The 25,499-nt window shown below is 42.4% G+C and overlaps 1 protein-coding gene across 1 annotated transcript in view; it reads right to left on the minus strand.

Moving 5' to 3' along the window:
• Window positions 1–594: 594 nt before the first annotated feature.
• The window catches only part of LOC121551908 (neuronal acetylcholine receptor subunit alpha-7-like), a 54,312-nt gene continuing 29,407 nt past the window's right edge, over window positions 595–25,499 (minus strand). The window contains exons 3-10 of the mRNA XM_045210699.1: window positions 23,416–23,460; window positions 20,418–20,527; window positions 12,717–12,796; window positions 12,282–12,449; window positions 7,729–7,923; window positions 5,172–5,258; window positions 2,687–2,796; window positions 595–1,547 (exon numbers count right to left, since the gene is read on the minus strand). Of these exons, the coding sequence (XP_045066634.1) occupies window positions 852–1,547; window positions 2,687–2,796; window positions 5,172–5,258; window positions 7,729–7,923; window positions 12,282–12,449; window positions 12,717–12,796; window positions 20,418–20,527; window positions 23,416–23,460 (1,491 nt within the window). The 3' untranslated portion in view covers window positions 595–851. The remainder of the gene's footprint in view (window positions 1,548–2,686; window positions 2,797–5,171; window positions 5,259–7,728; window positions 7,924–12,281; window positions 12,450–12,716; window positions 12,797–20,417; window positions 20,528–23,415; window positions 23,461–25,499) is intronic.

The raw sequence follows: 25,499 nt of genomic DNA on the forward strand, positions 1-25,499 counted from the left end.
CTACAGCTACGGAAGCCATTTTGACAGTACTGTTACTGAACGAGTGGTAAGCATTGACTACAGCTACGGAAGCCATTTAGACAGTACTGTTACCTAACGAGTGGTAAGCATTGACTACAGCTACGGAAGCCATTTAGACAGTACTGTTACTGAACGAGTGGTAAGCATTGACTACAGCTACGGAAGCCATTTTGACAGTACTGTTACTGAATGAGTGGTAAGCACTGACTACAGCTAAGGAAGCCATTTTGACAGTACTGTTACTGAACGAGTGGTAAGCATTGACTACAGCTACGGTAGCCATTTAGACAGTACTGTTAGCGCACGAGTGATAAGCATTGACTACAGCTACGGTAGCCATTTTGACAGTAACCACACCCACATGGAAGATATACTGTATATCACCATAATAATATACACCCATTATCAAAAAATTGACATTTGGTGTTCGGCAGGTAGCTTAGTGGTTAAGAGCGTTGTGCCAGTAACCGAAAGGTCGCTGGTTCTAATCCCCGAGCCAACTAGGTGAAAAATCTGTCGATGTGCCCTTGAGCAAGGCACTTAACCCTAATTGCTCCTGTAAGTTGCTCTGGATAAGAGCGTCTGCTAAATGACTAAAATGTAAAATGTGTTCCAAGTTCTGGTGTCATAATAAGTTATAACTCTAAAGATTATTTTATCTCAAAACGATGGGAGGTGGTTTTCAGTGGCTTCACAGAGTAGAGGCGGTTAGCTACAGTTTGTAGTTTGTATTGTTTAGCATTATAGCTAAAGTGCTAGTTACCATTAGCCAATTCGCTACAGTGTTCGTTAGCGTTAGCCCGATTAGCCAGCCGAGATAAAAATCCACATTACGTGAGGTAATCCTTGGTCACAGCCTCTAGGAAGTTGGGCGCGGACATGAGGATGGTGAACGTGCCGATAATGGAGAAGATCGTGAACGCCACGAGACAAAGACGATCCACGACTGCCGCCGCAAACTTCCACTCGCTGCAGACCGCCTCACCCTCGTCCTGCTCCCTGAACCTCTGAGCGATAAAATGAACTTCCTCCAGGATCCGCCCGATCTCAGGGATCTGGTCCACCATCAACCTCCGGAAGATTCCCACGTCCCGGTCGGAGAGTAGCGCCTCGTTGGGGGAACACGTTCCACCTGTCCCTGTGGTCTGACTACCACCCACACCCCCTCCACTGCAGACCCCAACACCAGAAGAGTCACTGCTAGGTGGGCAGCAGGGGTTATCGTGAGACCCCCCCATGGATCCCATCCCTCCCATACCCATGGAGTGGTAGCCGAAGTACAGGTTCATGTTGCCGTTGGTGGTTGAGGTATTGGAGGGCTGTCCCCCAGGGATGGAGCCCATCTGGATGGAGCTGGTGCTGGCGTGGTGAGGGGGAGGGTGGGAGTACTTGTAGCCTCCTGTGGTGGAGCTGGTTGTAGTATTGGTGTTGGTGGTGAGGGTGGAGGTGGCGGCCATCTTGCGTTCCTCGCCAGGCTTCTTCATGCGGAGGAACCAGGCGCACCAGTTGAGGAGGATGACTCGCATCTAGAGAGGTGGGGTAGTGGAGGTAGGGGTGAGGAAAGAGAGAGAGAGGGAAAAAGGGAGAGAGGGGGGAAAGGTGAAGACAAAGGGAGAGAGGTGGCAGAAAGGGACAGTTTAAACTGATATTAAACATTTTGGACATTTTATTAAGTTTACGATATAAAAAGTAGTAAAACACATACGTCATGAACACATTATTACATTGTTGACGAAAAAATGGCCATAGATAACGCTATGAGGCATAGATGTACAAGGATAGTCAGAGATAGACAAGGTCTCCAGATGGACACAGGCAGACTATGACACAGAGAGGCTCTACGGGGCTGGAGATGGTTAATGTTTAAAACATGTCTGGCCTGTCTGTGAGAGCTAGTCATCCCCTCAGGTGCTGTCTTGTCTGCCAGGGCAGAAGTGACACTTCAGGAAGTGACATATGTTACGATGACATAGGACTAGTCAATGAGCTGTCTCTATGACAGGCCTTCCTTGACTTTGAACTACAGCCACTTTGTGTTCCAATGCAGCAGGCTCTACAGGATCTTGTGAATATTCGATGAAAGTGGACTGACACTTTAAGATGTGTGATACGATGACATAGGACTAGTCAATGAGTTGTCTACCAAAGACCTTGGAGTGATCTTGTACCCCAGCAAGGTTTTTGCTGCTCTCTCATTCTTGTGAAGTGTCCTGGGGTAAGATGTATTTTTAGTGTTCTTGTATGACAGGATTTGACTGTGTGTTGTTGTTCTTACATTACACTTCCACTTCCTCTGAAAACTCCCACTTTGGGGAGGAACTGAAGAGATTCTAAGATGATTCTAAGGTGTTGTAGACACCATCTTCTTGTGACCAACCTCCTAGACTGAAACAAAAGCATGTACAGCCAGTGGTACTACAGAACCGGACTTGGTGAATTCATACAAATGGCAAACAAACTGAACTTGAACTGCTCCTAGACTTCTACAATTCCTCTACTCAAGCACAACCAGAGGGAAGGACCATTAAGAGAAATGCAATGTATTTTCCGTGTCAGACAGGGTTAAGCATTTGAACCGGAATTACTCTACGACTCAAGGGGTCAGTTAAGAGGACATGACCCCAAAGAGCTTGGCAGGAAATGTAATGTAACCATGGTTACCTACCCATTTAGGCATCTTTACCCCGTGAGGGTCGTGATGGTGGAACTGTAGAACGAGAACCGTGACAACGAGGGATAGACCCACGATCATCATGGCAAATGAAAAATACTGGCCTGCAACAACAGACATATAGATTATAGATATCAATATTGGAAATCATTGTAGTGGGCTGGAACACATATAAATATAAATCGTAGAACCCTGGAATCTACTGGCCAGGAACATAGAGATATAGATGATAGAACCCTGGAATCAACTGGCCAGGAACATAGAGATATAGATGATAGAACCCTGGAATCTACTGGCCAGGAACATAGAGCTATAGATCAGTACTGGGTTTATAGATTATAGATATGACTGACCCACAATCATCATCTTAAAAAGTACTGCCCTGTGAAACATAGGAAATAAAACACATTTACATAAAGTACAGAGCTCAAAACATTGAGGTATTGTGTAGTAGATTAAGAGCAAAACATACAACATGAATGATTACTGCAAACTAAGGTACTGTACACGTGTTTTAAATGATAAACATGGATTAAAACGAAAAGAACGTTGTCAACACAACACTATTTATTGTTAACATGGGGTGTAGTTACTCATGTCTGACTGGGTGATTGCATTACTATCATGTAGCCAGAGGGCCAAACACCAGTCAGTGAGTCAGAGCTGTGGGCTGGGAGAGAGGACTAAGGTTGCAAAAATCACTGCTTTTCTCAAAATCCCGGTTGGAGGATTCCCGGCATTATGAGGGAATAAGCAATAAATCCTGAAGCCTCCAACCAGGATTTCTGGAAAACCAGGGAATTTATTGAAAGTTGACGGTATTTTGCAACCCTAGAGAGATAGACCCTAGAAAGATAGCACTGATGTGCACGCCCAAGCACACACACACACACACACACACACACACACACACACCCACACACACACACACAATAACACACACACACACATCTCTCTCCGTCCAGTAAGAAATGCCTAGAGAATACCAACAACCTTAAAGAGAGGGATGAGGAAAGGTAGAAGAGAGAGAGAGAGAGAGAGAGAGAGTGAGTGAGAGAGGTAGAAAGAGAGAGAAAGAAAGAGAAAGAGAGAGAGAAAGAGCGAGACACAGACAGAGAGAGAGAGAGAGAGAGAGAGAGAGAGAGAGAGAGACCGAGAGAGAGACAGAGACAGAGAGAGAGAGAGACAGAGACAGAGAGAGAGAGACACAGAGAGAGAGAGAGAGACAGACGGAGAGAGAGAGAGAAACAGAGAGAGAGAGAGACAGGGACAGAGAGACAGGGACAGAGAGAGAGAGACAGAGAGAGAGAGAGAGACAGAGAGAGAGAGAGAGAGAGAGACAGAGAGAGAGAGAGAGAGAGAGAGAGAGAGACAGCGAGACAGAGAGAGAGAGAGACAGAGAGAGAGAGAGAGACAGAGAGAGAGAGAGAGAGAGAGACAGACAGAGAGAGGCATTTTAACAGAAGATAAGAACAGTAACCACCTGTCTGCCTGAGGTGGTGACATCCCTAACACCCTGTCAGCCCTCTGAGCTCTTCATTCTATCAACGTCTCCTCCTCTCTTTCATCCTCCTGGGTATTGATTCCTACCATCAATCATGTACTGGCACCCTATTCCCTACATAGTGCACTACTTTTGACCACAGCCCTATGGTCAAAAGTAGTGCACTAAATAGGCAATATGGTGTCATTTGGGAAGCAGTCATGTTGTTCCTTCTACACTTCCTGTCTGGGTAAAGACACTTCATGTCTAGCTGATTAAAGCCTGAGGTAAATCTGGTCTGCTAGAAGGGAAAACCCTCCAGAACACCTTAATGTTGTAATACGACTAACCTGTGTGGTGTGGAAACCATATTTTGGGAGATGTTAGGTCGTGGGGTATTACACTGGGTTAATGAGGGGCTATTCTGTACTTAACTGTGTGTGGTCATCTTACCGAGAAAGCAGTGGAGGCTGCTGAGGGGAGGACGACTGGGATAGGATAAAGTAATCCTTCTACCCCCCAAAAAAAAATAAAAATAAATAATAACATATTGTAAAGTGGCTATCATAAGGTGAATGCACCAATTTGAATGCACCAATTTTTCGTCATTTGCAGACGCTGGATAAGAGCGTCTGCAAATGACGAAAATTAAAATGAAAAATAACTCATAATAATGGCTGGAGTGGAGTATAATGGAATGGTATCCAGAACATGTGTTTGATCCCATTCCATTCACTCCATTCCAGCCATTGTTATGAGTCGTCCTCCCCTCAGCAGCCTCCACTGAAAGAAAGATGGGCATAGCAAACAGATCTAAATAAGGAACACGTGAGCTTGAATTTGTGTCATGATTTAGCTTGGTATCTATTGATGATGTTGAACCACCAATCAATTCACAACTTGGATGAGCGTCATCATAACAAATACAATAGTGTTTCTACAAAACTCAAGCCCTCAATAAATCACTAATGAGTCAATAGGTGGACAATACTTTACCGATGAGAGGAACAGAGTCTGACGTAGCCGGCATGATTTCTGCTACCAGCAACATGAAGACAGTCAGAGACAGCAAGACAGTGATACCTGGGGGAGAGAGGGAGGGGGAGGGTAGAGAGGCAGAAGGGTGGGGGGAGAGAGAGGAGAGAGAGAGACAGAGAGAGAGAGAGAGAGAGAGAGAGACCGACAGAGAGAGAGAGAGAGAGAGAGAGAGAGAGAGAGAGAGAGAGAGAGAGAGAGAGAGAGAGAGAGAGAGAGAGAGAGAGAGAGAGAGAGAGAGAGAGAGAGAGAGAGAGAGAGGTGTCAGTGAAATAGAAAAGGGGGTGAGGGGGATAATAAACCTCTACTGTCAGAGGAATAGCTTTGGATCCGTGTTATAGCTTTCATGTCTTTCAACCAAGATATGGTGGGGTCGGTTAGTCAGGCAGTCAGTCAGGCAGAGGTATAGCTTTTATGTCTTTCAACCATAAAGCCTTATTAGAATACTGGTTGCCATAAAGCCTTATTAGAATACTGGTTGGCATAAAGCCTTATTAGAATACTGGTTGGCATAAAGCCTTATTAGAATACTGGTTGGCATAAAGCCTTATTAGAATACTGGTTGGCATAAAGCCTTATTAGAATACTGGTTGGCATAAAGCCTTATTAGAATACTGGTTGGCATAAAGCCTTATTAGAATACTGGTTGCCATAAAGCCTTATTAGAATACTGGTTGGCATAAAGCCTTATTAGAATACTGGTTGGCATAAAGCCTTATTAGAATACTGGTTGGCATAAAGCCTTATTAGAATACTGGTTGGCATAAAGCCTTATTAGAATACTGGTTGGCATTATTAGAATACTGGTTGGCATGAAGCCTTATTAGAATACTGGTTGGCATAAAGCCTTATTAGAATACTGGTTGGCATAAAGCCTTATTAGAATACTGGTTGGCATAAAGCCTTATTAGAATACTGGTTGGCATTATTAGAATACTGGTTGGCATAAAGCCTTATTAGAATACTGGTTGGCATAAAGCCTTATTAGAATACTGGTTGGCATTATTAGAATACTGGTTGGCATAAAGCCTTATTAGAATACTGGTTGGCATAAAGCCTTATTAGAATAATGGTTGGCATTATTAGAATACTGGTTGCCATAAAGCCTTATTAGAATACTGGTTGGCATAAAGCCTTATTAGAATACTGGTTGGCATAAAGCCTTATTAGAATACTGGTTGGCATAAAGCCTTATTAGAATAATGGTTGGCATTATTAGAATACTGGTTGCCATAAAGCCTTATTAGAATACTGGTTGGCATAAAGCCTTATTAGAATACTGGTTGGCATAAAGCCTTATTAGAATACTGGTTGGCATAAAGCCTTATTAGAATACTGGTTGGCATAAAGCCTTATTAGAATACTGGTTGGCATTATTAGAATACTGGTTGGCATGAAGCCTTATTAGAATACTGGTTGGCATAAAGCCTTATTAGAATACTGGTTGGCATAAAGCCTTATTAGAATACTGGTTGGCATAAAGCCTTATTAGAATACTGGTTGGCATTATTAGAATACTGGTTGGCATAAAGCCTTATTAGAATACTGGTTGGCATAAAGCCTTATTAGAATACTGGTTGGCATTATTAGAATACTGGTTGGCATAAAGCCTTATTAGAATACTGGTTGGCATAAAGCCTTATTAGAATAATGGTTGGCATTATTAGAATACTGGTTGGCATAAAGCCTTATTAGAATACTGGTTGGCATAAAGCCTTATTAGAATACTGGTTGGCATTATTAGAATACTGGTTGGCATAAAGCCTTATTAGAATACTGGTTGGCATAAAGCCTTATTAGAATAATGGTTGGCATTATTAGAATACTGGTTGGCATAAAGCCTTATTAGAATACTGGTTGGCATAAAGCCTTATTAGAATACTGGTTGGCATAAAGCCTTATTAGAATACTGGTTGGCATAAAGCCTAATTCAAAGCATAATGTCAGAATTAGCATAAAGGAAGGAAAATAAAAGGATTAGTCTACGCTGCGCCCGCAGTGTCCTCACAGAATGATGTGTGTCTGTGTGTGTGTCTGTGTGTGTCTCTGTGTGTGTCTCTGTGTGTGTCTCTGTGTGTGTCTCTGTGTGTGTCTCTGTGTGTGTCTCTGTGTGTGTCTCTGTGTGTGTGTCTGTGTGTGTCTCTGTGTGTGTCTCTGTGTGTGTGTCTGTGTGTGTGTCTGTGTGTGTCTCTGTGTGTGTCTCTGTGTGTGTCTCTGTGTGTGTCTCTGTGTGTGTCTCTGTGTGTGTCTCTGTGTGTGTCTCTGTGTGTGTCTCTGTGTGTGTGTCTGTGTGTGTGTGTCTCTGTGTGTGTGTCTCTGTGTGTGTGTCTCTGTGTGTGTCTCTGTGTGTGTCTCTGTGTGTGTCTCTGTGTGTGTCTCTGTGTGTGTCTCTGTGTGTGTCTCTATGTGTGTCTCTGTGTGTGTGTCTCTGTGTGTGTCTCTGTGTGTGTGTCTCTGTGTGTGTCTCTGTGTGTGTGTCTCTGTGTGTGTGTCTCTGTGTGTGTAATCGTCCTCTCACCCAGGGAGATCTTCTCTCCAGAGTCTGCAGGAAGCAGGAAGACCAGCAGAGCCAGACCAGAGATGAGGACACAGGGGATGAGGAGATTGAGACCGTAGTACAGTGTTCTCCTCCTCATGGTGACAGTGAAGGTGACGTCAGGGTAAGGCTCCTTACAGCAGTCATAATACAGCTCGTTACGCTTCACTGGGACACCTGGGAGGAGGAGGAGGAGGAGGAGGGGGGAGGAGGGAGGAGGAGGGAGGAGGGGTTAGAAGCACACAACGATTACATAACACATTAACAACTCCATCAGATTTGAGATGAACTCCGATTTCCAGCATTCTGCAAAGTCTGGCATTGTGAGATGACCTTTAGGCTTCATATACAGTGCTATGAAAAAGTATTTGCCCCCTTTCTAATTTTCTCTAATTTTGCATATTTGTGATACTGAATGTTATCAGATCTTCAACCAAAACCTAATATTAGATAAAGGGAACATAAGTGAACAAAGAACACAACAATTACATATTTATTTCATAAACAAAGTTATGCAACACCCAATTCCCCTGTGTGAAAAAGTAATTGCCCCCTTATACTCAATAACTGGTTGTGCCACCTTTAGCTGCAATGACTCCAACCAAATGCTTCCTGTAGTTGTTGATCAGTCTCTCACGCCGCTGTGGAGGAATTTTGGCCCACTCTTCCATGCAGAACTGCTTTAACTCAGTGACGTGTGGGTTTTCAAGCATGAACTGCTCGTTTCAAGTCCTGCTACAACATCTAAATTGGGATTAGGTCTGGACTTCGACTAGGCCATTCCAAAACTTCCAATTTGTTGCTTTTTAGCAATTTTCATGTAGACTTGATTGTGTGTTTTGGATCATTGTCTTGCTGCATGACCCAGCTGCGCTTCAGCTTCAGCTCACAGACGGATGGTCTGACATTCTCCTGTAGAATTCTCTGATATAGAGAAGAATTCATAGTTCCTTCTATTAAGGCAAGTCGTCCAGGTCCTGAGGCAGCAAAGCATCCCCAAACCATCACACCACCACCACCATGCTTGACCTTTGGTATGATGTTCTTACTGTGGAATGCAGTGTTTGGGTTTCGCCAGGCATAATGGGACCCATCTCGTCCAAAAAGTTGACTCAAGTTTGCCAAAAAGCACCTGGATGATCATCAAGACTCTTGGAAGAACATTCTATGGACAGATGATTCAAAAGTATAACTTTTTGGACGACATGGTTCCAGTAATGCCTGGCGAAAACCAAACTCTGCATTCCACAGTAAGAACATCATACCAAAGGTCAAGCATGGTGGTGGTGGTGTGATGGTTTGGGGATGCTTTGCTGCCTCAGGACCTGGACGACTTGCCTTAATAGAAGGAACTATGAATTCTTCTCTATATCAGAGAATTCTACAGGAGAATGTCAGGCCATCCGTCTGTGAGCTGAAGCTGAAGCGCAGCTGGGTCATGCAGCAAGACAATGATCCAAAACACACAATCAAGTCTACATGAAAATTGCTAAAAAGCAACAAATTGGAAGTTTTAGAATGGCTTAGTCAAAGTCCAGACCTAATCCCAATGGAGATGTTGTGGCAGGACTGCAGTTCTGCATGGAAAAGTGGGCAAAAATTCCTCCACAGCGACGTGAGAGACTGATCAACAACTACAGGAAGCATTTGGTTGGAGTCATTGCAGCTAAAGGTGGCACAACCAGTTATTGAGTATAAGGGGGCAATTACTTTTTCACACAGGGGAATTGGGTGTTGCATAACTTTGTTTATGAAATAAATGAAAATAAATATGTAATTGTTGTGTTATTTGTTCACTTATGTTCCCTTTATCTAATATTAGGTTTTGGTTGAAGATCTGGTAACATTCAGTATCACAAATATGCAAAATTAGAGAAAATTTGAATGGGGGCAAATACTTTTTCATAGCACTGTAATGCAACTTTCTGATAAGGTAAAACCAAAGATAGGGTTGTGCCTACAGCCGATGCCAAGACAAGTTATGCTTGAGGCAAAAATGACCTTCATAAACTGTCAGAAAACTTCCACTTTTCCAAATGACCACAAACTAAATATCAGATTGATGTTGAGATTAATCTCATAATGCACTTTGTCCTTGGTATATTTATTCTGTAGTGTGTCTCCTGCCTCACTCTCTGTAATGTATATCTAATGCCCATATATCAATATCGCACAATGGTCCCCGCCAGACAGACGGACAGGTGTGTGTGTGTGTGTGTGTGTGTGTGTGTGTGTGTGTGTGTGTGTGTGTGTGTGTGTCTGTCTGAGTGTGTCTTAGTGTGTCAGAGTGTGTGTGTGTGTCTCAGACCAGCTTGTCTGAACAGTGTCTGATCCCCTCGGTCATCAATACCCATCACATCTTGTCTCAACGTTCTCTGATTACACTTTGGTGCCGCTTCTCTTCTCTGTCACTAACTGCCACTTTGTGAGACAAATCAATGTCTCCCATTTCAGTACCAAAGTCAAGGTGAGATTAAAACATACTGACACAAACCATCAAGATAAAGTGAAATACAATTCACTTTAAAGGAATAGAAACCAAACAGTGGCTCTCCCACAAATGCCCCCCTACTCCCTACATAGTACTCCCTATGGGCCCTGGTCAAAAGTAGTGCACTACATAGAAAATAGGGTACCATTTGGGACAGACCCAGTGTTAATCTGTTTTATATCTGTGGTCAATACTTTCCACCGCCACAGAGTGTAGCCACTGATAATTAGAGGGGTGTGTGTATGTATGTATGTATGTATGTATGTATGTATGTATGTATGTATGGGCAATGTGTGTTTGTGTGTGTGTGCGCATGTGTGTGTGGGTGTGTGTGTGTATGTGTGGGTGTGTGTGTGTGTGTGTGTGTGTGTGTGTGTGTCAAGGAGAAAATGAAATGGTTCAATTACTCTGATGGGCTTTAATCATTGTAGGACATCCAGCAGAGCACTGATTGGTTAGTGGGTTTGAGGATTTCAGACTCATCACTTCAACGTAAGTGTCATTCTTTTAACTGATTAAAACCTAACATTCTTTTAAACAGTTTGTCTGTCTGTGTGTGTGTGTGTGTGTGTGTGTGTGTGTGCGTGTATACATGTGTGTGTTTAGGACAGTAACCAAGGGTCCTATCACTAAACAGAGCCCCAGGATGGCACCTTGTCTGGCAGAGGCACCAGGGCTCTGTCTGGAGAGGAGCCTGTTAGCTGCCGTGCCCCAATCTAGTGAGCCGTTCCTGGGCCAGCTGTCTCTCCACACCCCCCTGGTTACCTACAGCCAGCTGGGTACTGGGTTTGTGGGGGAGGGGATGGGGATGTGTGTGTGTGTGTGTGTGTGTGCCTGCCTAAAAAGACATCAGGCAGTCACAGGCCAAGCCTGCATTCCCCAGTGGTGGAAAAAGTACCTAACTGTCATACTTTAGTAAAAGTAAAGATACCTTAATAGAAAATGACTCAAGTAAAAGTGAAAGTCACCCAGTAAAATAATGTAGTCTAAAAATATCTGCTTCTAAATATACTTAAGTATCAAGAGTAAATGTACTGCTAAAATATACTTAAGTATCAAAAGTAAAAGGTAAAAGTATAAATCATTTCAAATTCTTTATATTAAGCAAACCAGACGGCACCATTGTCTTGTATTTTAAATTTACGGAAAGCCAGGGGCACACTCCAACACTTAGAGATAATTTACAAACAAAGCATTCGTGTTTAGTGAGTCCGCCAGATCAGAGGCAGAAGGGATGACCAGGGATGTTCTCTTGATAAGTGTGTGATTTGGACAATTTTCCTGTCCTGCTAAGCATTCAACATGTAAGTAATTTTGGGTGTCAGGGAAAATGTAAAGAGTGAAAAGTAAATGATTTCCTTTAGGAATGTAGTGAAGTAAAAGTAAAAGTTGTCAAAAATGTAAATAGTAAAGTAAAGTACAGATACCCCCAAAAAACTACTTAAGTAGTACATTAAAGTATTTCTACTTAAGTACTTTACACAACTAGCATTCCAACACTATTGAGGCATCTATCTGAGACCAGAGGCACATTGCCACCATCCATCCAACGATAGATTGATGACATGAGATGGGAACAGCATAGTTCAGGGAGGAGATGAGACCTTTAACACCACCTGGCTCGGTCACATTCAGAACTGGACATTGATTGGCTGTCTAGCCCAGGGGAACAGGAATTGAAACAGAAGCAGGAAAGAGTCGTAACACCGGGCTCAATGATTGGCTGTCTAGCCCAGGGGATAGAACACTCAGGATCAGAGAGGCATGGGAAGCAGACACCTGGTAAAACAGGGCTGCATTCTGTTATAGATGTACTGTAAGCACAGGATCTGTAATGCACATTGGATAACACTGGCTTTGTATGGAACATACTGTATAAATAAAGATTGATTTGACTAGAGCGATGCAGTCTGCTTAGTGGTGGTGTGGAACAAAACCGTGCACGCCCAGTAGCTCCCCAGGAGGAGTGTTTACCACCGACTCTGTTGTAAAAAACGTTAACCTCATTTCCTCCAGGGAGACCCATGATCTCCATGTCTCTTACCCACGAGGTCCCACTCCCCGTTGGGGATGTATGAGGAGATGTCTACATCCAGCATCTGGAGGTCCAGCAGCCAGCCGTTGTAGGTCCACGAGCCAAACTTCAGATCACACTTCTGGACGTCGAAGGGGAACCAGCGGACATCGATATAGCATGTACTCTTCAGGAGACCTGGGGGAGGGAAGGAGGAGAGGAGGAGGAAGAGGAAGGGGAAGAGGAAGAGGAGGAAGAGGAGGAGAGGGCAGTCTTGACATTTTCACGTTTTGCCATTGTTGATTTCTGCCGACGATTTTCTATTGCTGAGTATACATTCAAGTTAATGAACATATCTGATTCATAGTGGCTAAGCATTCGGTTAAAGCGACCCTCCTCAAAGCATGAATGTCGACCCAGTAACCCCTGGAATTGAACATGGCTAAACGTGACCTGGTAACCCACCTGGTGGAATGTACTGGCAGGATCCAGAGGAGTTGACCAGGACATTGGTGTGGAAGGTAGCATCAAACCTCTCGTCTGCACTGGAGGAGAGAAGTGAAGAGACACAGATGAATGATCTGATAGATGTTGGATGGAGGGTAACTAAGTCTGTTGTCATGGAGAGAGAAAGAAAGAAAGAAAGAGAGAGGGGGCCAAATAGAGAGAGAAGGAGAGAGAGAAGGAGAGAGAGGAGAGAGAGAAGGAGAGAGAGATATCTTAGAGAGAGGGCTTAGTGCTGAGCTAGATAGACAGTGTTTATATTATTGATCCTGTCCTCCTTCAGAAAGGGTTTCATCAGAGTTGGCTCAGCGCATTGTGGGACTGGCATCAGAAACACTACCATCAAACTGAGATACATCAGAAATACATCACAACAAACACCATATATGACAGGTTTTACATCCTAGACTAACCCCTGCATCCCTCCTTACCCCATCCTTATTCCACAAATACATTTTAAAGAAAAAAGGAGTGATCGCTTTTGACCTTCAAATGCAAATATTGCTTATGCTGATCAAATCCTGCCACAAGTACCTAGCGGGTAGGATTGAAAGATTGGCTCTCATATTGAGAAACAGTGAATAATAAATGAAAGTGCTCATCTTCCCAAAAAAATAAGATTAAAATTCTCCTGATTCATGCAGACGTCCATTAGTCTGTTTTTTATTGAGGTGAAATTATGAGCGGTTACGTGACTGATGCCACAAGAACGGGAAGTGGATTGCAGACAACCTATCGGCTGACGCGCACCATGCCCTTGCGCTAAATGCAGGCTAAAAAATGACTGTATTCAAACTCAAAAGAAGACATCACGATTTACATAGTTTAATGTTGATTTATTGCTGCATGTCCCTGTCATAATCAGATATGATAATTGTTCCATTTGTTCAGACTAGAGGAAGCAGCAGGCATGGTTGTTAGGGATTCATCCGAACATTTTCTGCATCCCAAATGGCTACTTTTGACCTATGGGCCCTGGTCAAAAGTAGTGCACTAAATAGGAAATAGGGTGCTGTTTGGGATACTCACACTGATAATCACCCGGTCCATTGTCCAAGAAGAAAGGTTTCTAAATTAGCAGCGTTGTAGAGGCATGCTGAATACAAATTACTAATGCTGGTCAGGAAGCTATGAATACATTTAAAATGGTTTGTTTTCTTGTTCTTCAAACCATCCATCCACGCTGTTGTAGGCTTGTATCATATAAGTGTTTCTCTGTTTTAATCAACATTTAGTAATTTAATGAATTGATTAATGTTTTGTTTTTTAATTACGTAATCCTACTAGCGCATGTAGGCTTATGACTATGAATAAATAATTACACAACATCATATTAAACAAGATATATGAATCATATTAAACGAGATATATGAATCATATTAAACAAGTTATATGAATCATATTAAACGAGTTATATGAATCATATTAAACGAGATATATAAATCATATTAAACGAGATATATGAATCATATTAAACGAGATATATGAATCATATTAAACGAGATATATGAATCATATTAAACGAGATATATGAATCATATTAAACGAGATATATGAATCATATTAAACGAGATATATGAATCATATTAAACGAGATATATGAATCATATTAAACAAGATATATGAATCATATTAAACAAGATATATGAATAATATTAAACGAGATATATGAATCATATTAAACAAGATATATGAATCATATTAAACGAGATATATGAATCATATTAAACAAGATTTTGTAATTATATTAAACAATATATATGAATTCTATTAAACAAGATATATGAATCATATTAAACAATATATATGAATTCTATTAAACAAGATATATGAATCATATTAAACAAGATATATGAATCATATTAAACAAGATATATGAATCATATTAAACAAGATATATGAATCATATTAAACAAGATATATGAATCATATTAAACAAGATATATGAATCATACAGAGCTACACAAACAAACAGAAGTTGTTTCTCAAAGGTCAAGGTGCCTGGGGGAAGGGGAAGGCGTAACACAGGGACGTACCTGGAGGTTACACACCTCAAAAAGGAAGTATGCTCAAATTATAAATCATGTTATCCTTTTACACATGAGTATTTGTGTGTCACACGTCATACCACAAATCCCTTAAGGAAATAATTGTATTGGGTTTCAGACAGACAGACGGAATACATTTACAGAATACAAACGCTTTATTCCTTCAATATCACAGCTTTCTTATTCAGGTGGATGCTTCTCTCCAAATCTCTACACTGCTTATAGAAATGTCCTGTTAAAACACTGTGTAGACAATGTTGTGTGTGTGTGTGTGTCCTGTTTCATCCTGTGAAAACACTACAGACAGAAACACATTGACTGGTTTTCAGAATCTAGGTCTCAGAGAACTATCGGGAGGGAAAGGAATATATTCTCAGATCGATGTCTTGTGTTATGACACAGAGTCCGACAGGTTCATATCACAGGTACACTAAATCCACCATGGTATTGTATATGAAGACAGCTGGCTTATAGCTAGCTCTACATTATTCATGAAAGTCACAATGGCTGGCAGAGTGCAAAAATGGCAATACCTGACCTCCATCCCATAGGGACATTTTATTTATTTCATATTGAAATATTCAAACTCTGTCTTTCCTTCTCACACTCTCGTATGTGAGGAAAGGATTAGGTAGAAAGACTACAGGGAAAGACACTTAGCTCATCTGCAGGAACTGACTTTTCCCTAAATATCTGACTGTTCCTTCCTTCCTTCCTTCCTTCCTTCCTTCCTTCCTTCCTTCCTTCCTTCCTTCCTTCCTTCCTTCCTTCCTTCCTTCCTTTTCCATCCTTCCTTCCATACATCTATAAAGCTTCAGCTCCCTCCATCTATTCTTTGTCGTTCCAGGACTATAATGTTGTCATCATTAGTGATCGCTGATCCTGACCATCACCTGCTTAATGTTCTGTATCATCCTATTAAACACACACACACACACACACGCCACCTCATAAAGAACACCCCCATCACCTTAAACAACGTAGCACAGAGAGCGCATGTCATCAATCAACTTCAACACCATGTTATCTTGTTGTCCGTACTCCATTACAAGGAGGGAGTGAGTGAGGGAGTGAGTGAGGGAGTGATGGAGGGGGTTATCAATGCATTTACAACATCTTCTTCTCCCTTGTTATAATGCCTCTTTCATCGACTGACACTTAAATTACAGCCAGCAATTACACTCCTTGTTCGAAACGGCTTTTAACGTCAACTGTAATGATGCTGTTAAAATGTGCTCCTCAGTCGGAGTGAGGCATGTGAGACAAATGGTACCTCAGTGGGTGTTTTTAGTACATGATTCCCCCGTTGTGTACTGGCCTTTTATTGGTTGAAATGGAAAGGAAGACATTCTGTTGTTTCTTCTCCTTCAGAGTCATAACCCTAACCCTAACCCTAACCCTAACCTTAACCTTAACCCTAACCTTAACCCTAACCTTAACCCTAACCTTAACCTTAACCTATTGGAATGAATTACTTTTCATCCGTCACATACATACTACTCTGGAGTAATATAAAAATACAGCATGGGTTGTAACATTTCTAAAGTTGTGAAAATAACACTCTCAATAATTTCCCTGGCTACATAAGAAGGTTACATTTCTCATTTCAAAGCATCTGAAAACGTGTTCCTGAATTTTTATTGTGAAAAAGTGTAATTGTAATGAAATGTAATTGGAAATTTGGGCTGCAGGTCATCCCATATTGATTGAAGCTCCCCATCTTCTCCCCTCCTTTATCTGTCTATTTCCCTGGCTAAGGCTAGAGCAATCTCCTTTCTCAAAGCAAGTTTAGCCTTAATCTGGAAGCCTGTTCCTGAGGTCCTGTGGTACTGAGGTTCAGCTCTCAGGGATGCAAACACAAGTGGACAGTTTTCACAGGCTGTCCTGCTGAATCTGGGTCGAGAGCTTCAAGTTCCTCGGTGTCCAAATCACTAAGGACTTAAAATGGTGTGACAGCGCCTCTTCCCCCTCAGGAGTTTGAAAAGGTTTGGCATAGGCCCTCAAAGTTCTACAGCTGTTCCATTGAGAGCACCTTGACTGACTGCATCACCGCTTGGTATGGCAATAGCACGGCGCTACAGAGGGTGGTGCGGACAGCCCAGTACATCACTGGGACCGAGCTCCCTGCCACCCAGGACCTCTATACCAGGCGGTGTGAAAGGAATGCCCGGAAAATCGTTAGATACTCCAGCCACCCAAGCCATAAACTGTTCTCTCTTCTTCCGCACGGCAAGAGGTACCTGATACAACAGGCTCCGGGACAGCTTCTATCCCCAAGCCATAAGACTGCTAAATAGCTAACTAAATAGCTAACTAAATAGCTAACTAAATAGCTAACTAAATGGTTACACAAACTATCTGAGTTTTTGTATTTTATTTTTTCGCTGTCTCCATTCACACTCACAGGGCCCTACACACTCACACACGCTGTCATTCCAACACACACACACACACACACACACACACTCACTCCATCATTTGCTCACTCACATATAATATGCACATACAGTTGAAGTCGGAAGTTTACATACACCTTAGCCAAATACATTTCAACTCAGTTTTTCACAATTCCTGACATTTAATCCTAGTAAAATGTTCCTGTTTTAGGTCAGTTAGGATCACCATTTTATTTTAAGAATGTGAAATGTCAGAATAATAGTAGAGAGAATGATTTATTTCAGCTTTTATTTCTTTCATCACATTCCCAGTGGGTCAGAAGTTCACATACACTCAATTAGTATTTGGTAGCATTGCCTTTAAATTGTTTAACTTGGGTCAAACGTTTCGGGTAGCCTTCCACAAGCTTCCCACAATAAGTTGGGTGAATTTTGGCCCATTCCTCCTGACAGAGCTGATGTAACTGAGTCCGCTTTGTAGGCCTCCTTGCTCGCACACGCTTTTTAGGTTCTGCCCACAAATTTTTACTTCATGACTGTTGTCTTGAGATGTTGCTTCAATTTTTCCACATAATGCCATCTATTTTGTGAAGTAGACTAGTCCCTCCTGCAGCAAAGCACCCCCACAGCATGATGCTGCCACCCCCGTGCTTCACGGTTGAGATGGTGTTCTTCGGCTTGCAAGCAGCTACCTTTTTCCTCCAAATATAATGATGGTCATTATGGCCAAACAGTTCTATTTTTGTTTCATCAGACCAGAGGACATTTCTCCAAAAAGTACGATCTTTGTCCCCATGTGCAGTTGCAAACCGTAGTCTGGTTTTTTTATGGCGGTTTTGGAGCAGTGGCTTCTTCCTTGCTGAGCGGCCTTTCAGGTTATGTCGATATATGACTCATTTTACTGTGGATATAGATACTATTGTACCTGTTTCCTCCAGCATCTTCACAAGGTCCTTTGCTGTTGTTCTGGGATTGATTTGCACTTTTTGCACCAAAGTACATTAATCTCTAGGAGACAGAACCCGTCTCCTTCCTGAGCGGTATGACGGCTGCGTGGTCCCATGGTGTTTATACTTGCGTACTATTGTTTGTACAGATGAACGTGGTACCTTCAGGCATTTGGAAATTGCTCCCAAGGATGAACCAGACATGTGGAGGTCTACAATTATTTTTCTGAGGTCTCCCATGATGTCAAGCAAAGAGGTGCTGAAATACATCCACAGGTACACCTCCAATTGACTGAAATGAAGTCAATTAGCCTATCAGAAGCTTCTAAAGCCATGACATAATTTTCTGGAATTTTCCAAGCTGTTTAAAGGCACAGTCTACTTAGTGAATGTAAACTTCTGACCCACTGGAATTGTGATACAGTGAATTATAAGTGAAATAATCTGTCCGTAAACAATTGTTGGAAAAATTACTTGTGTCATGCACAAAGTAGATGTGTATCAGCTACCTTAGAGGTCCCAGGTTCCCTGGCTGGCTCCTTCAACCCACTCTGACAGCTCAACGGAAGAGGACAAGACACACACACACATCCTGTACCCTAGACACACATCCTGTCCCCTAGACACACATCCTGTCCCCTAGACACACATCCTGTACCCTAGACACACATCCTGTCCCCTAGACACACATCCTGTCCCCTAGACACACATCCTGTGCCCTAGACACACATCCTGTCCCCTAGACACACATCCTGTACCCTAGACACACATCCTGTCCCCTAGACACACATCCTGTCTCCTAGACACACATCCTGTACCCTAGATACACATCCTGTCCTCTAGACACACATCCTGTCACCTAGAGACACATCCTGTCCCCTAGACACGTCTCAACCAGACTGTGTGGGTGTTGTTGTGTATTCCTACCGTGTCACAGTCGGTATCCGCCAGGGGACATGTTCCTAGACGTCAGTATGATTCCCGTACCGGCGTCGGACAGCCAGCAACCTCAGTAGACTAGCCGATGTTTCAGCACAAAAACTGTGTTGTTTGAAATGTACCATATCACCCCAAAAAATGTTGGGGTCTATCCATTATGCTATATCAGTATTGTATGAAATCTACCATAACATCAAAATCCACTTGTCTATCTACTAACTATATCAGTTATTGACTAGGTTCGGAACCATTGAGAGCGGGTGGGGGCAGAGTTACAATTTCCTTCTCCACATGGTTCCTCTAAAACACAAAATGGCTGACGTCACTGTCTGTAAGGCAATGTGGGAGTGGTTCTGCTAGAATGCTCCCTGAATCAGTGAGCGTTGAGCTGAAAAGAACTTACCTCTCCATTTATCTCAATGAACTGGATCCTGATACTGACAGAACAAAGGGGCATACAGGGATAGATAGAGGCTACAAGCCAGGGTAGATGTTTGTAGAGACTACAGTATGGACCAGGTTTAGAAGACATCTGCACCAGTGCAAGGTTTGATACAATGGTGAATATGTAAGAAGAAACCAAAATGGACAACTAAAATCACTAGAAGGACACAAACGTCAATTTATGAGTAGACACACCGTTTCAGCTGTTACATTTTTGTCTCCTATTCTGTTCTGAAAACAACAGATGTAAACGTAAAAACTTACAGTGGAAGTGGAATCCCTTGGTAATTCTATCCGTTTTAAGTGGACAATCCACAAACACTGATTTCATCATCCAGCTACTTCCTACATATTACCCCATCATGGAACTGGGCCACAGATGCAAAGCCTCATGGGTATAGTGGTTTGTTTACTTTCTGCAGGCAATCAATTCGTAGTTATTTCATTAGTCCACGCTCTGACCGAGGGTGAAATCAAACCACAGGGGAGTTGTCCGTCTACTAATTGGTTACTTACTGGACTAATGTGTATCAAATCGAACTCTTCTAGGAAAACATTAAACTACTAACGTAGCAGGCGTAGAAAGACGCCTGAGCGGAGTCCCCACTTCCGTTTCTCAGGGGAAATGGAAGTTAGGTTGAAAATACTGCATTCCTGAAAACCAGAAACATACGCTTTCTTCTAACGGTGCTAAGGGTGGCTACTGCAAACATTGGTTCAGTTTGTTTGGTCAACATCAGCTCTTTCTCCTGAAATACATAGGCTACTGTCCAAATCTTGCCAGACCCATTTTTCCCATACTAGAGTACAGTAGATTACAGTAACATAAGCCATTCATACATCATAGCTCTATGCTTATTGGTTGAGACCGTGGCAGCGAGGGCCTACCTGTTGTAGAGGAGGATATCAGGAACCCAGATCTGATTGGAGGGGAAACGAAGGTTCTGAACACCTGGGTAGTTCTCTGGGTTCCAGGAGAGGTAGGTATCTGTCCAGTGCTATGAGAGAGGAGAGGAGAGGAGAGGAGAGGAGAGGAGAGGAGAGGAGAGGAGAGGAGAGGAGAGGAGAGGAGAGGAGAGGAGAGGAGAGGAGAGGAGAGATCAGAGTTTTTACTTTGACAATTCAAAAATACACCGATCCATTCACAGGCCTTCTGTACTCTATGTAAAACACATTAAGTCACTTGAGAGTTCTGTAATCAGCTTCAAAACACTTTCAATCGAACACAAATAATCAAATAGAGCAGCCATCCTTGCTCCCCATAAGTGGTCCCTATATTTGTGCCCCAGCAGTGGCAGAATGTTGGATCATGTTCAAATCAAATCAAACAGTCTGGGTAGCCAGTGACAGGATGTTGGATCATGTTCAAATCAAATCAAACAGTCTGGGTAGCCAGTGACAGGATGTTGGATCATGTTCAAATCAAATCAAATCAAATCAAATAGTCTGGGTAGCCAGTGACAGGATGTTGGATCATGTTCAAATCAAATCAAATCAAATCAGATAGTCTGGGTAGCCAGTGACAGGATGTTGGATCATGTTCAAATCAAATCAAACAGTCTGGGTAGCCAGTGGCAGAATGTTGGATCATGTTCAAATCAAATCAAATCAAATAGTCTGGGTAGCCAGTGGCAGAATGTTGGATCATGTTCAAATCAAATCAAATCAAATAGTCTGGGTAGCCAGTGGTGGATGTTGGATCATGTTCAAATAAAATACAACAGTCTGGGTAGCCAGTGGCAGACTGTTGGATCATGTTCAAATCAAATCAAATAGTCTGGGTAGCCAGTGACAGGATGTTGGATCATGTTCAAATCAAATCAAACAGTCTGGGTAGCCAGTGGCAGAATGTTGGATCATGTTCAAATCAAATCAAATCAAATAGTCTGGGTAGCCAGTGGCAGAATGTTGGATCATGTTCAAATCAAATCAAATCAGATAGTCTGGGTAGCCAGTGGCAGGATGTTGGATCATGTTTTCGGCTGTGACTCAACCTTCTGATCCATCTATTAGGCCACGGGAGCCACGTTAACACCACTGTATAGAAGCACATAAAAGTCCTTAAAAAAAAGGTTCCCCACATCCTCTACTGACATGACTAAACTGGATGATGTGTAATGTGCTGTGAGAGTGTCTGTGTGTCCTCAGATGTTTTAGCCACAGGTGTATTCCCTAACGCACAAAGGGAGTCCATCTACTGATGTGACTACTGAAACTCATTGCCAGTACATTGGACACACACACACACACACACACACACACACACACACACACACACGTTAACATCAGTGTGTGCTTGAGTGTGTTTTCCTGCATGCATGCACATTTATTTTGTGTGTGTGTGTGTGTGTTTATGTGTGTGTTTATATGAGTATGTGTACACTTCATGGCATGCCAACATCATGTCAACTCCACTAGGCTTCCCTGACTAACAGTGTTATTTATGTAGCTAATCGCTGAACTGACATGGCTTTTATAGGCCTAGAGAGGCCTGTCCTTGTCTCTCTCTGTCTTTCATGTTGAAGCTTTGTAGTAGTGTTAAAATAGATCAAAGGGAACATTAGCTACATGAGGACATCTCTAAACACAGTTTAGATCAAGAGAACATTAGGTTTTTTATCAGGAAATCTCTAAACACAGTTTAGATCAAGAGAACATTAGGTTACATGAGGACGTCTCTAAACACAGGTTGGAAAAGGAACATAAACGCTGACTTCTCTAAGTAAAGGGTTAAAGCAGCTCATGCATCAACTACTACTGCAGGTAAAAACTTCCTAAATTACCCCTTTTTTGTGTTAATGTAACTCTCGAACTGATGCGTCAGCCCCCAAAAATTACTCCCTGGCCCATTAACGGAGAAGGGACCCGTGTATTAAGGCCAACACTTGCATAATTGATTGATTAAAGAAAAAAGCTATCAGCCAATCAGAGCCTGTTCACCTTGAGTGAAACTGACAGGTCTGCTAACGTCACAGGACGGTGGGTTGTGGCCAGTGGAGGCTGCTGAAGGGAGGACGGCTCATAATAATGTCTGGAACGGAGCAAATGGAATGGAACCCATGTGTTTGATATATTTGATATCATTCCACTCATTCCGCTCCAGCCATTACTATGAGCCTGTCCTCCCCAATTAATGTGCCACCAACCTCCTGTGGTTGTGGCCTCATTTACAGGCTACCCTGATTGGACATTGCCATGGAGACGCAGGGCGGGAGAAATCAAACATTCTATCCAACATCCAACCAATCTGTCACTATCATCTGACATATGACATGATGGACTGCCTGTTGGCTCATATGTTTCCATACGCAGAACCAGTAATAGAAGATGTAGAATACGTCCCAAATGGCACCCTGTTCCCTACATAGTGCTTTACTTTTAACCAGAGCCCTACCCTATATTGGGAATAGGGTGCCATTTGGGATGCATCCTTAACTTTTAAATGCTTCTTGCTCAATTCTGGCCCCGAACCTTAAGCCAAACAGCTGGGACATTTCTCATTCAGCACTGGCTCGCTAAGTCATTCAGAGATCTGAACTCTAGTCCATTATCTGCTTTGTGTTTGCGTTAGCAAGTCTCATGGGGGAAAACCTATAAACCAATAAATAATTTGAGATTTTAATTGAACATTTCATCTCCCTCTCTCCTTGCAAGCACTTAGTATGGACATATGTTGGGAAGGGAAATAACATGATGTCCAAGATAAAAATAACAGATTCAACTCTGTGACAAAACAAGCAAATGAAACAAACAAAATGGCTATTCTACTACAAATGAGGGTCAGACACACAGAACTAGAATCTCTCTCTCTCGCTCTCTCTCTCTCTCTCTCTCTTACACACACACACACACACACACACAGTAAAAGGTAGAAGTTCAGTCTTACCAGCTCTAGCCAGGCGTTGGTCATCAGAACCTGGTTCTTCTCATCCTGGAGGAGAAAAAAAGAAATAAAGGAGAAAAATAAAGAGGAAATGGGTTCAGTGGAGAGCAGAAGGTGTTTCAATACATCTCTGTTAGAATAAGACTCCCCTCTGGGTGAAGAGCAGAAGGTGTTTCAATACATCTCTGTTAGAATAAGACTCCACTCTGGGTGAAGAGCAGAAGGTGTTTCAATACATCTCTGTTAGAATAAGACTCCACTCTGGGTGAAGAGCAGAAGGTGTTTCAATACATCTCTGTTAGAATAAGACTCCACTCTGGGTGAAGAGAAGAAAGTGTTTCAATACATCTCTGTTAGAATAAGACTCCACTCTGGGTGAAGAGCAGAAGGTGTTTCAATACATCTCTGTTAGAATAAGACTCCACTCTGGGTGAAGAGCAGAAGGTGTTTCAATACATCTCTGTTAGAATAAGACTCCCCACTGGGTGAAGAGCAGAAGGTCTTTCAATACATCTCTGTTAGAATAAGACTCCACTCTGGGTGAAGAGCAGAAGGTGTTTCAATACATCTCTGTTAGAATAAGACTCCCCTATGGGTGAAGAGCAGAAGGTGTTTCAATACATCTCTGTTAGAATAAGACTCCACTCTGGGTGAAGAGCAGAAGGTGTTTCAATACATCTCTGTTAGAATAAGACTCCACTCTGGGTGGAATAGAGTGTAATTTGGGACATACTCAGTATGTCTGAGGAACTTGAGATAAGACTGGAGATTAAACAGATTGGCTTTTGAATGTTAATACAACACTCAAAGTGAAAGTGTGTTGATGCCAGTTCATGATGTGTCATGCCAGTGTCATGCCAGTTCATGATGTGTCATGCCAGTGTCATGCCAGTTCATGATGTGTCATGCCAGTGTCATGCCAGTTCATGATGTGTCATGCCAGTGTCATGCCAGTTCATGATGTGTCATGCCAGTGTCATGCCAGTTCGTGATGTGTCATGCCAGTGTCATGCCAGTTCATGATGTGTCATGCCAGTGTCATGCCAGTTCATGATGTGTCATGCCAGTGTCATGCCAGTTCATGATGTGTCATGCCAGTGTCATGCCAGTTCATGATGTGTCATGCCAGTGTCATGCCAGTTCATGATGTGTCATGCCAGTTCATGATTTATCATTCCTTTCTGAGTGCTACTCTTTAGGCTATATCGTAGTATGACATCATTCCTAAAGGCTACAGAACGTGCATCAATAGTTAGGATACTACATGACAGGTTTGTTCCGATTGACCTCAAGGGCTCGATTCAATTCTTATCAGCGCTATAGTGCAAATTGTATTCAATGTAATGTTCCCGCATTCGCAGAGACCGCATTCATGGTAAACGCTGCATAAGGTATTACTTCAATTTCAATCGCACTATAACGCTGAACATCCGTGATAGAGATTGAATTGAGCCCCAAGACTCTACTGTATCTAATACAGACTGTAGAGTTCTGGAGACCACTGTATCTAATACAGACTGTAGAGTTCTGGAGACCACTGTATCTAATACAGACTGTAGAGTTCTGGAGACCACTGTATCTAATACAGACTGTAGAGTTCTAGAGACCACTGTATCTAATACAGACTGTAGAGTTCTGGAGACCACTGTATCTAATACAGACTGTAGAGTTCTGGAGACCACTGTATCTAATACAGACTGTAGAGTTCTGGAGACCACTGTATCTTATACAGACTGTAGCGTTCTGGAGACCACTGTATCTAATACAGACTGTCGAGTTCTGGAGACCACTGTATCTAATACAGACTGTAGAGTTCTGGAGACCACTGTATCTAATACAGACTGTAGAGTTCTGGAGACCACTGTATCTAATACAGACTGTAGAGTTCTGGAGACCACTGTATCTAATACAGACTGTAGAGTTCTGGAGACCACTGTATCTAATACAGACTGTAGAGTTCTGGAGACCACTGTATCTAATACAGACTGTAGAGTTCTGGAGACCACTGTATCTAATACAGACTGTAGAGTTCTGGAGACCACTGTATCTAATACAGACTGTAGAGTTCTGGAGACCACTGTATCTAA

The sequence above is a fragment of the Coregonus clupeaformis genome, chromosome 35, assembly GCF_020615455.1.
Source record: "Coregonus clupeaformis isolate EN_2021a chromosome 35, ASM2061545v1, whole genome shotgun sequence".
NCBI lineage: Eukaryota > Metazoa > Chordata > Actinopteri > Salmoniformes > Salmonidae > Coregonus > Coregonus clupeaformis.